Consider the following 12,103-nt stretch of genomic DNA (forward strand, 5'->3'; position numbering starts at 1 on the left):
TTCTAAGGCTCAGGGAACAATGTAATTACAAGAGGGGACTGAATATAAAAACCAGATATTAAGCTAGTTTGCTATGAGATTATATCTTCTAGTACTATCAAAATCTACATCCATAGACTATCACAGTATATGGGGTAGATGTTGGGGAGACTCAACCCATAACCCTGGTTCTCCACCTGGGTAGTGGCAGGTCATCCTCCAGCTCTCCCCGTCCTTACCACCAGGGTGCGCTCTCCAGCATTGCCCTGGCCAGTTCACCCCTTGCAGCAACGAACAAGGGTGGGGCCAGTTCTGCTTTCATGTCCTCAGGGTTGGCTCTCCCATGCCAGCATCTTCAGTGACAGCTCTACTGTCTTGCCCAGGCGAGGCTCGGGGGCCGCTCTCTGGAGCCTAGCAGCTGGTGAAAGACAGAAGCCGCTCGCCTACATCCATGACTTCAGGGCCAGCTCTCCCGCTCAGGCGTAGAGAGGCTGGGTGGGAGGGCATCTCTCCCCCACCCATGCCGTCATATGACAGTTTAGGAGTGGGGCCAGATCTCTCACAGGTAGCATTCTCAGGCCTGCTCAGCCCTGCCTCCCGTCAACAGGATCAGTTCTACTGTGTGGTCTAGAGCAGGATGGCTACCCTGAGCATTGCAGCTGGTAAAGGGGAGGGTCAGCTCCCTCACCAGCTGTAGTTAGTGGGCATCTTTTCCTCACCCCCATTACTACACAGCAGACGAGAGAGGTGCCACCGCCTATGCCACTCTCATGCCCTTTGTTATGGCTCACACGAACCCGTTTATAGGATCGGCTCTACCGTGCTTCCCCGGCGAGGCACAGGGCTTGTTCTCCTGAGTGCTGCAGTTGATGCGGGAGGAGTGGGACCAGGTATCCCACCTATTGCAGGTGATGAGGTTTGAGGGAGGCATCTTTCCTATACCACATGGCAGGCACGGCCTGCTTCCCTCGTGCCCTCGGGGCCAGCTCTTCCTTGCCCCTGCCACAGGGTCAACTCCAATGTTACTCAGGTGAGGTGGGGTAGGATCCTCTCTCCTGACTGCTTCGGCCAGTGAGGGGCAGGACCCGTTCTCCTTAGCATTGCAGTCAGAGGGGGTAGGGACAACTCTGTACAGCCCTATCCTATTGCTCTTCGGTGGTATCAGGAGCAAAGGCAGCAACACAGACCACTGCTTTATCAGGGCGATGAACCTAGACATGGGCCCCAGCAACAGACCAGCGCCAGACATCACCACAACCCCGAGTGACAATCAAGCCCCCCACTTCAACTGGTTGCTTACTGCTTTCATCTCTTCACGTATGCCGCACTCCACAGGACATGAACCATTCTCTCTCTCTCTCTCTCTCTCTCTCTCTCTTTCTCTCTCTCTCTCTCTCTTTCTCTCTCTCTCCCTCTCTCTCCCTTACCATACCATACCATACCATATATTAGTGCCCATCTGCCTGGCTCCATAGGCAACCCATGTTTTCTCCTCAGAGTCCAGGGCAGACTATGTCAGGCTTGTGTGTGGGTCTCCTTGTCCTGCTCGGTCTATGGTGGCACTGGACTGAACAATTCTTCCTCCTCTGATCCCAGGGCAGTGCCCAACAGTGTTATTTTTAATTGTTATTTAATTGTGATAATTTCTATGGGCTAATATTTAGATTAACTTTTTTTCTGCAAGCATTGTATCTAAGGGAAAGGGGCTGTTTGGGGGGGAGGGATGATCTGTAAAGATTATAGAGGTGGCAACATTTTGGTTCTAATAAAATTTCCCCCGTAAGTTCTTTAAAGCTAAGTTGGGTGGTAGCAACTAGTGAAAGCTTAGCTAATAAAATTAATAAGTCAGTTATTTCACATGTGCCGAAAAACAAATGAGATATTACAACTGTTTTAAAATTGGCATTCTTATCAGAATACACAAATAAATCAGAGAAATTAATTGCTGCTCCTCATTAATATAGATTCTCTGGCTGAAGTAAGGATTTGCAGTGAAATATGGGTTGCTTGAGGAAGTCATATTCTGTCGTATCTTTTTTTTGGTTGTCTTTTATTTTATTTTTATTTTTTCAGCAGATTTTTTTTATTACTTTATAAATAATACCAATCAAAATTTCCATTTCCTCCCCTCCTCCCACTTCTCTCCTGCTCTCCCACACAGCCTCTCCCCCAGTCCTGAGAGAGGGGAAGGTATCCTGCCCTGTGGGAAGTCCAAAGTCTTCCACCTTACATCCAAGCTTAGGAAGGTATGCATCCAAGTAGAATAGGATCCCAAAAAGCCAGTACATGCAGTAGAGACAAATCCCAGTGCCATTATCATTGGCTTCTCAGTCTGCCCCAATTGTCAGCCATATTCAGAGGGTCCAGTTTGATCTCATGCTCTTTCAGCCCCAGTCCAGCTGGATTTGGTGGGCTCCCAATAGCTCAGGCACACTATCTCAGTGGGTGGGCCAACCCCTCGTGGTCCTGACTTGCTTGCTCATATTCTCCCTCCTTCTGCTCTTCAACTGGACCTTGGGAGCTCAGTCCAATGCTCCGATGTGTGTCTCTGTCTCTATCTCCATCTGTCGCCGGACGAAGGTTCTATGGTGATATTCAAGATAGTCATCAGTCTGACTACGGGACAAGGCCAGTTCAGGCACCCTCTCCTCCACTGCCCTGGGTCCTAGCTGGGGACATCCCTGTGGACACTTGGGAACCCCTCTAGAGCCAAGTCTCTTGCCAACCCCAAAATGACTCCCTTAATTAAGATATCTTCTTCCCTGCTCCCATATCAGTCCTTCCTCCATCTCAACCATACCACACTCCAAGCTCTCCCCAATCCTCTCTTCTCCCCTCTCTCCCCTTCCCCTCCCCACCCTCACCTTTATGCTCCCAACTTTTGCCTGGAGATCCTGTTTGCTTTCATCCTAACATTGGGTACACCACAGAGGGAAGAAGGACAGGATGTCAGAGACTTCTGTACTGCCCCATGTACCAGAGACCTATTCTTGACAGCCAAGCTAAGCAGTCAACCAGTGTGCAGGAAGGGATGAACTGATACAGCATAGTACAGGATCCCTCATGAAACCAAGACCAGACCTGCCAGATGACCTGTGCTGGCTGTGCTGAGACTTGTGGTCAACTTGAAGGACGTTATGCTAAGAAAATAACCCTTAAAGGGGAAATACTGCATATGTGGAGCCTAAAGCAAAAATCTCCATTAGTGCTAACAGCAGGATGGAGAGATGTTCTAGGATGTGGATGACAGTATGGAGGAGGAAGAGTGCTTCATGGAGAATTAGTGCTGCTCTCAGCACAGGGAGAAATGGTGCATTCAGAAGAAAGACATGCTCATTCCAGTATCAGAATCTTTATATAGACAAAAATCAGGACAATAGTTTATTGTTTAGATATATAAAGAAGTTTATTAGAGAAGAGAAAATGATTTCTTTATTCAGAATTATTTGTGTCAAATGTCTTCTTGTCTGGTGCCTGTGACTTTCTTGGCAACACTTCTGCAGAGCAATCTTATGCCCAGCTCTCTGGGGACATCCTCGGCGGCTGCTCTTCACCTAGACACACAATGCATAAAAATCAGCAGTCACTCAGCTTTTGCTACCTAGAACCTTTTATTAGAGGCTGCCTTCATGGTTCAGTTCTCCAGGAATCAGGGATGCCACTCTCTAGAAGAGGACCCAGTATAAAAAGCCCCCAAAGCGGCCATGAGTGTTTTGTATGTCTGTCCCTTGTAGCTGACCATCTGTCTGATGGGGAAGCAGTGTCCCTCCTAGGTGATCAAGGGAACAGTAACAACAGCGGACTCCATACAGTAGATGCAGGGGACTGAGCAGCACCTCACCCTCACACGACTCCTGCCAGGACAGAGAGGCATCGCCCTCAGTGAGGAAAGTCTCTGAGCTGCCTCAGACACTGTTTCCACACAACAAGGGGTTAGTACAAGGGCCTGGGTGCTGTCTGGGTCAGCAGATTTTTTCTCTTTTTCATCTCAGACCATCTTTTTTAAGTCTCTGGCTCGGGCCCAACTTCTCTTTCAATCAGAAAGACCCTCTTCCATCGAGGAGACCTGAAAACAAGGTATTTTGGTAAGATTACCAAGTGTTCAGTTGTCCGTCACCTGGAACCAATCACGCCTTCCCCACGGAAGGAAACATCACCTGTGTGTCCCTCTTCCATCCAATGTGTTAGGGTTTGACAGGCATCTCCTGCCCCAAGGACCATGCAGGCAAAGCTGGACTCAGGCTTCTGAGTGTATTCCCAAGAGTCTCTTTGGTAGCCCAGCATAGGGTCACACAGGCTGCGAAGGCACCAGTCTTTGCTGACCTGGGACCATAAATCTTCAGCAATGTCAATGTCCCTACAGAGTGTCAGAAGGAAAACACCTTAGATCTTTGTGTGAGATACTGTTGAAAATAATATCTTGGGGCGTACTAGAGTGTGGGTCTAAGGAGGGGTATGAATCTGACCGCTTCCCAGAAGTTGGGAATGTGGCAGGAGACTGTGAGTTGCCCAAATGAACACCCTCACTGTCAGACAGGGGGTCTCCATTGTTTTCCCACCAACAGATTCTCATCCATGACCATTCCTGGAACCAACTCCTTCTGAGTTCAACCGTCACACATTCCAGTCTTCACCTTGCTTCCACTCAACACACAGCTGTTGGGCCTCACCTTGCACACGACCGGATGCCCTGGGGCAACGTGCACACCATGGCATATGCTGGCTGCACATGGCTCCTGTGAAGCAGTAGAACAGGGTGGTAAGTCTTTGGGGTTGGGATGGAGACAGGCACATGGTGAGTTAGAGGAATTTTGAGGCGCTTCCAGGAGGGGAAATCATATGAAGTATGAAAACTACCTTGTTTGGAATGGAAGTCATCTCTAGTTCAAGCAAACTTCACTAGTGTCAACTGTGCACGAGTTACATTGGGAGGTGTGTGTGTGTGTGTGTGTGTGTGTGTGTGTGTGTGTGCCTATCTGTTCAGATACATAGTACAGAAGAATGCATCCAAGGACATGACTCAGGTTGCAAAGCAACAAGCACCAATAATAGTGTCAGGGTGAGTTGTGAAGATTTCTGGATCTTGGTGGGTGTAGGAAGCAAGCTGTCTAATGAGCTAGGGTGGTGCTGAGAGCTGCACCATAACCAATGGACTCACCTGTTCCTGTACACTCTACCTTCCCTATGAGCACAAGATGGACACTTCCTGTAATCTCATTCTTCTGTTTCTGGCTCCAAGCTGGTCAGCAATATTCATCTTGAACACATACAAACTGGTCATGCTCTCTGGGGGTCCTCTGCTTCTGTGGCGCTCCCTCTTCTAATGACTGACAGGTACCCCTGGGGACAGGAAACTGGGCTGACCATCTCTGCATGGAAGGTCTTCTGAGGCTTGTTTTCCTGATGGTCACCAGCACTCCGTGGATCCCTGTTTACAGGATATCTGAGTTCCACGGAGCACTTCACTTTGTTGGCACAACTGTGGCACCACCTGTCGTTACGAATCTACCTAGAGGGGACAGTCAGGATGGTCATGAGCTCAGACCTGCCTCCCAGAACCCTTTCTCTGTCCTCAGCGTCCCAGGTGATCTGAGAAGGGCATGGCATGCCCTGTCCTCTCCAGTCTTCATCTGCAGACACAGGAATGCTTTGCCTTTAGTTTCAGCTGCTGTGGACCCAGTTTCCCACGGGCACACAGCCATCTGAACTTCTTACCTGGCTCTCTCTTGTGCCTGCAAGCATCCTCAGCACGGTGCTCTCCACTCCCCGGCATCAGCTTCCAGGAAGCACAGTGCCTCCAACAGCACTTGAAACAGACACAAGAAAGTGGCCTCTTAGGAGAAACATGCAGGACTTCCCTTTGACTGTGCTGGCTCTGGGCTGTGCTGGGCCCTTAGTCTGATTCCTCCTGAGAGCCTGTCCGCATCATTCCCTCCACCAACCCTTCTCCCACATCCTTGCCCAGCCTTGGGCCACTGTCCTCTGCTATCTGCCTACATCTAGGGCAAGTCTTTTAGGAAGGATACTGTGGGATTTGTGTGATAATATATTGTCGACAAACCCCTCAAATGGGTGTGTTTATAATCTGTTTATTTAAAAGCATATTTAGTCCAGGAAACAGCTTAGTGAGTAAAGGCACTTGACACCAAGCCAGGGGACTTTAATCCATTCCCCAGGACCCACATGGTATAAAGCCAGAACTGACTCCTGCAAGTTAACTTCCACACAAATACAGTAAATATTTTTTCTTCAAAGAAAAAGACATCATTTTAAAAGGTGGGGCCTAGATGCAGAAGTGCATTGTAACCTCTTCACCTACCTGTTACCGTGGCTGCCTCCACAGCACATATAGCTCACAGGCAAGATTTTATTGTTGCCTAGGTGCTCCCTCTTTTCGGTCGGCAGACAACAACATAAACTTCTCAGTCCTTTAATAATCCTACTCTGTATGTTCTTCCAAACCTGCCTTTTAAAAGGGACTCTGGGTGCAATTTGTCGCTGACTCTTGATGCGTCCCTGGGGTGTTTCTGGGGAGGATGGGCTGAGGTTTTTTTCTTGTTCAGTGGAACCCTCACCCTGGGCCTCCTTGCTGGAGAATGGAGGTGGTCTATCCCGTGAGGTCATGTTGTTCTTTGGACCAGCTGCAGTCATACTGTGGGGCTGCTCCCTGAGCTCCTCCTGAGGTGAGATTTGGGGGAGAGATGGGATCATCTTTTCACCTGGCGTGTTGATTTTCTCACACTGGACTTTCTCCGTAAAGGCGTGATGAGATAAAACATTCCGTGAGGACACCTTGATCACTGAATTGTTGGTGTCAGCTTTGGACACATCCAGAGATGACTGGTTACAGTGAGTTTCTGGTGGTGCGTACACTGAAGACATTAGGGTACATATCCCATCTGAGGTGTTGCTGCTTTCTGTATCCCCCCAGGAGCTACTCATGAAGGGAGCCTCAAGGACATGGAGGCAGATTCTGCAAATGGGGGCTGGCTTCTCGCCTGGGCATTTCAGGGTGGGAGGCATACTGTACCTCCTTCTATACTTTCTGCCAGTCTCAGGGTTTTCACATAGAGGGGGCAAATTGAAGGTGGCAAGTGTAGGGACACTAGACCCCCTCTTCATGGGCACTTTTGGCATCATGGGAGGCCCTGTAAGATCCAAGGATTGATCAGAACACCTGGGCTTAAGTTGTTTTATAAAGCTGTCCTCCCAGGGTGACTGTTGCCTAAGTATCAAATAGGTAGCCATCACCTGATCAAACTTCTTCTCCTGTAAAGCTTCCTTTATCTCTCGTCGTTTATATCCCATTACACCCATGATGACCATTACAGTGGGGTCTGGGTGGCTGTCGGCGCTCTCTCTGAAGGAACTGGAAGAACCTTCACTGCCATGCTTTAGCCATGGAAAGCTTTGAACGTCATTTATTCTTGGTCTTTGTCCAGGGTTTACAGTTAATAACTTGGCGATCATGTCCCAGAGCTCTGGTGACAGGTTGAATTGGAGAGAGTACTTCCCTGCCATGATCTTCTGCTTCAGTACAGTATAAGTATTTCCCTGGAAAGGCAGGCACCCTGTGGACATATGGTAGAGCACAACACCTAAACTCCAGATGTCAATTGCAAAGCCATTGTAGCCTTTCCCTTCAAACAGTTCTGGGGCACAATAAGGGAGGGTCCCACAGAAAGCTGCCAGCCTCTGTCCCATGATAAGTTTGGTGCCTAAACTGAAATCACTAAGTTTTATATTTCCTTTGTGGTCCACCAGAATATTTTGTGGTTTTAAATCTCTGTGGGCGATCCCTTTTTGGTGACAGTATTTGAGGGCAGATACCAACTGTTTAAATAGCCTCAGGGACTCCTCTTCTGGTAGGTAGCCGAATTGCACAATCCTGTGCATTAGCTCTCCACCCGTGGCGTGTTCCATAACCATGTAAATGTTATTCGTGGTGTCGATTATGTGCAAAAGTTTAATAATGTTCGGGTGGTCAAGGTTTTTCATAATTTCAATTTCTGATTTGATGAAGGCGTTCCTGCTGCCTTTTGGAAGAATTTTTATTGCTACCCTTGTCTGGGTGAGTAGATGGCTAGCCAGTTTTACTTCCCCGAATCCTCCACGGCCAAGTGTTGTCAAGATTTCATAATGCTCTGTTAAGGCCTTTTCACCAAACGGGTGGGACTTTAGCTCTTGTATTCTTTGCCACCTCCTCATCTCTGTTGATGGTAGTATCAACACCAACTAGTGATGCAAGATAAAACTTAATTAAAAGTGGGTCTAGGAGAAACCTTTGTAGCTGCAGTAAAAAAAGATGGCTGTCCCAAATAGCCTAATGATACATGTTAAGGTAATAGGAAAACAGGAGCAAGCCAAACTCAGAAGAAATAGAAGAAACGCTCAAATTCAGAGCAGAAATGGGTGAAATGGGAACAAAATAATACAAAGACCAATGCAACAAAGACTTGATTTTTTTAGGGGCAAATATAACAGATACAATCTTAGCCAAAATAACTACTAGAAATATTTAAGTTTCAAGTTATTAATATTAGAGATAAAATAAGGTAGTATTACCAGAAATACAACTGAAATCCAGACAATCACTAGGGAATGTCTTTAAAATGTTCCAGTGAGCCAGGCGGTAGTGGTGAACGCCTTTAATCCCAGCACTTGGGAGACAGGGGGGGGGGGGCGGATCTCTGTGAGTTCGAGGCCAGCCTAGTCTACAGAGTGAGTTTCAGGGCAGGCTCCAAAGCTACAGAGAAACTCTTGTCTCAAAAAACAACAACAAAAAGTTCCAGTGAACTGGGAAAATCTAGATTAGACAAACTTCTAGACACACATTAGCTACCAAAACTCAACAAAGAGGCTACAAAACACCTACATTGAAAGATGGTCAGAGCCAGACACAGTGAATGACAACACAGAAGCATTTTCTGGACCAAGCAGGGCACGTTCCCATCTGCCCTACAGCACTGTGACCTGCGTGAGCTCACTCCAGACAAAACTCTCAGCATGAGGAGGGAGGGTGGAAGTCACACTCCTGACGAGCTATTGATAAGTGATAGTTTCCTGGGGAGGTAGAACATCTCTTAATGTTGTGGCTGCTTAACATCTGTTAAGGTGGACAGATCACTCTCCAGCAGAAGGCCATATATCCAAGAGTATACGGACAACAGAAACTATACTTATGGCCAAAACCAAAAAGACACAAGTATGGGCGGTAGGAAGGGGAGAGTGGAGGATCTGGGAAGTGTTGGAGGAAGGGATAAATATGATCAAAATATATTGTATGAAATTTTCAAAAAACTTATTTAAAGAACAAAAAAAGTAACAAAATTGAAATAGTAATTTAAAATAATCTCTTGATGAACATGAAAGAGGCCCAGGACCAGAGAAACTCGGTGATTTCTATCAGATCTTTAAAGAAGAATTGACGCTGATACTTCTCAGACTATTCCATGAAATAAAAAGGGGGAGGCTACTTTCAGAATTGTCCTATGAGCCTGTACTACAGAGTACCAAAATCAGGGGATACAGGAACAAGAGAAAGGTGTAACCAACATCCTTAGTGAACACAGATGTGACAGTCCTTAGTAAGAGCACTTACTGCTTCGCACAAAATCCATCACGTGAGGGCTGCAACCTACGCCAACTGAATAACAGCGCCATGCAGAAACAGAGGGGCCACAGTCACACACTCAGCTGGAAAGAGTGAAACTGTCATTTTTCAGGGAAAAATGCATGGAAATGGAAATCATTCTTTTGTGTATACAAGCCGGTCACACAGAGACATTTGCTTTCAAATCTGGAATCACAGGTCAGGGAGGGGGCCTGATAGTAAAATGATTAGGGATGTGAGGGGGAAAGAGGAGGGGGACAAGCATATTAGTAGGGAAAGATTATCAAAGTACATCGTGTGCATATATAGAAATGTCACCACGAATTTATTTAGTTTTTATACTTAATATTTACTAACAGAAACTTTGCAAAGTAAAAAAAAAAGAGACAAAGGAAATGAGTCTTTAGAAAAATTGAGGGTAGTTAACAAAGAAAATTTAAAGTATGTAAAAATTGAAATCTAAAACCAGAAACATAAATTACAAAAAGTAAAATGAAGAAACTAAAACCAATACCCACAAAGCACAAGGAGCAAAGTGAGAGGAGACTCACAGGTCAAGCACAACAGGTCACCAGCATCCACGTCCCAAACTTCACCAACATCCGAGTCCAAATCGTTCACCAATATCCAAGTCCAAATCGTTCACCAATATCCGAGTCCAAATCTTTCACCAACGTCCAGGTCCCACAGATCACCACCAAACAGCTCTCTGCGTAAGAAGGACAAAAACCAGCCCTAGGCAGTGCATTATATGCATGTGTGTCAGTCATTCCTCACACTGGCTTCTTGTGACATCAGAGCAAGACATGGACCAAGGAGGCATGGGCGCACTCCTGTCCTAAAGGACTGTTAGCTACTCTGCAGTCACTGCTACCGAGTGCCCAACAGGGAGCAGCATAAGGAAGGCTTTATTTTGGCTCACACATTGAGGGAACAAGGAAAGCATGGAACAGGAGGGGAGGGTGTTAGCATGTGGCTGCTTACACTGTGCTGGTGGTCACCCCACCTCTAACATCAGGCCAACAAACTGCTTCCTGGAGCTAGACCCCACCTCCTAAAGCTAGACCCCAACTTCCCAAGACAGTGTCACCTACCGGGGACCACAAGTTCAAACACGAGAGTCTACAGGGGACATTTCACAAACAAACCAAAGCAAGGACCAGCTTCACTTTAAGAGTAATGACAACAGAAATGGTAACGACAATAACACAGGCCCCCAAAGCTCTATGCTTTCCTGGGTATAGACTCTGACATCCACCATAAGAAAGCGAGCTCAGAGGATGTTTCAATGGTGTGTGAAAGTAGGAACAAAAACACTGTGGTAACATCCGGCTGCTACAGACCTCAATCACAGCCTGCTCTAACAAAGTCAGTCAGGCTGTCTGGAAGGAGGGCTGAGGCTAAAAAAATGTGAGATTGAGAGAAATTGAGACAGAAAACTCAGGATAGATTCAGGGGACTGCCAGCTTACTCTGGATGGCAGCAAGTTTATTTCAGAGCCGGCTGACACACAAAAGCAGAACAAAGCACAGCACAGCAGAGCCGACATCTAACCACCAAACCACTCCTGTCCTTGAGCAAGCAGTTTCTTCTGTCTGGATGTGCCCTAAGGTTTGGCATCAGCAGTATTCTTCCTAGTAGACAGTGTGTTCTTTCCTCATGGCAAAATGCTCTTTCCCATGGGCTTAATGAGAACTTTCTCACAGCCCTCAGAGATACTGGAGCAAGCAAGGCAGAAAGCTTGAACTCAAATGACCTTTGAGCCAGAGTGGACTCCAGATGAAAACTGAGTCACTGTGAGCTGCCAACCTCAACACATCTACACTCAACATTTTCATTCCTCTGTTCAAAGCTGGATTGGTATTGAAAGTATGGTAGCCTGTCGCTGGCACTGTGCTCCTATAACAAAATGTTCTGTTTCCCAAGACACCCCGGGAAAAGTTACCAATGTCTGTGGGACTGAGAGGAAGAGTTGGAGCACAGCTTCCCCCAAACAGAGAATAGAGCAGCACTAAGCCTGGACCAGAGCTTTACTTTGATGGTTAAATAGTGTCAATCAAGCAGAGATTTAGGCTGGGAGGCAGAATTGTTGTCATGCCTCTAAGTTGGCTCTGGTGGCTCAAGCCTTTCAGTAGCTGCTGCCTGAGAAGCTGACAAAGAAGATGGAATGTCCAAGACTTTCCTAGTATTGCGTGGGTTCAAGACCAGCATGGTTGTTGAGTGACTTTTCCTGGGGAACCATGAGCAGCAACAACAAAAGCCTTTTCACCCAATGTAGAACCCCAACTGCTAATGCTCTCGAATTGGTGGGACCTGGAAGAACAGAGCCAGTAAGAGGATGAGCGTCTTGTACAACAGCCAACTCTACTCAGAGCATCAGACAGTTCATACTCTGAGGGCTAAGAAGAGTCACCCAAGTAAGGATACATTGCAAGGACAAGCTGCATGTGGAAGAAGCATGCTTTTCATAGAGGCATATAAATAACCCTCGCCAGCCACAGAGAGTAATCT

The 12,103-nt window shown here is 47.0% G+C and overlaps 1 protein-coding gene across 2 annotated transcripts; it reads right to left on the reverse strand.

Moving 5' to 3' along the window:
- Positions 1 to 3,368: 3,368 nt before the first annotated feature.
- LOC148120598 (sperm motility kinase X-like) lies at positions 3,369 to 10,352 on the reverse strand. 2 transcript variants are annotated; one of them, XM_087911133.1, is made up of 7 exons: positions 10,144 to 10,352; positions 6,299 to 8,214; positions 5,695 to 5,785; positions 4,650 to 5,319; positions 4,137 to 4,336; positions 3,821 to 4,045; positions 3,369 to 3,533 (listed from the first exon to the last, which is right to left on the reverse strand). In XM_087911133.1, the coding sequence occupies exons 2-3, from the start codon at positions 8,185 to 8,187 to the stop codon at positions 5,752 to 5,754; spliced, it is 1,923 nt and encodes a 640-aa protein (XP_087767259.1). In that variant the 5' UTR covers positions 8,188 to 8,214; positions 10,144 to 10,352; the 3' UTR covers positions 3,369 to 3,533; positions 3,821 to 4,045; positions 4,137 to 4,336; positions 4,650 to 5,319; positions 5,695 to 5,751. The 2 variants fall into 2 exon arrangements, with proteins under 2 accessions (XP_087767259.1, XP_087767260.1); XM_087911134.1 differs by lacking the exon at positions 3,821 to 4,045.
- Between the last annotated feature and the right edge of the window lie 1,751 nt (positions 10,353 to 12,103).

The sequence above is a fragment of the Myodes glareolus genome, chromosome 10 (genome assembly GCF_982192425.1).
Source record: "Myodes glareolus chromosome 10, mMyoGla1.1, whole genome shotgun sequence".
Taxonomy (NCBI): Eukaryota; Metazoa; Chordata; class Mammalia; order Rodentia; family Cricetidae; genus Myodes; species Myodes glareolus.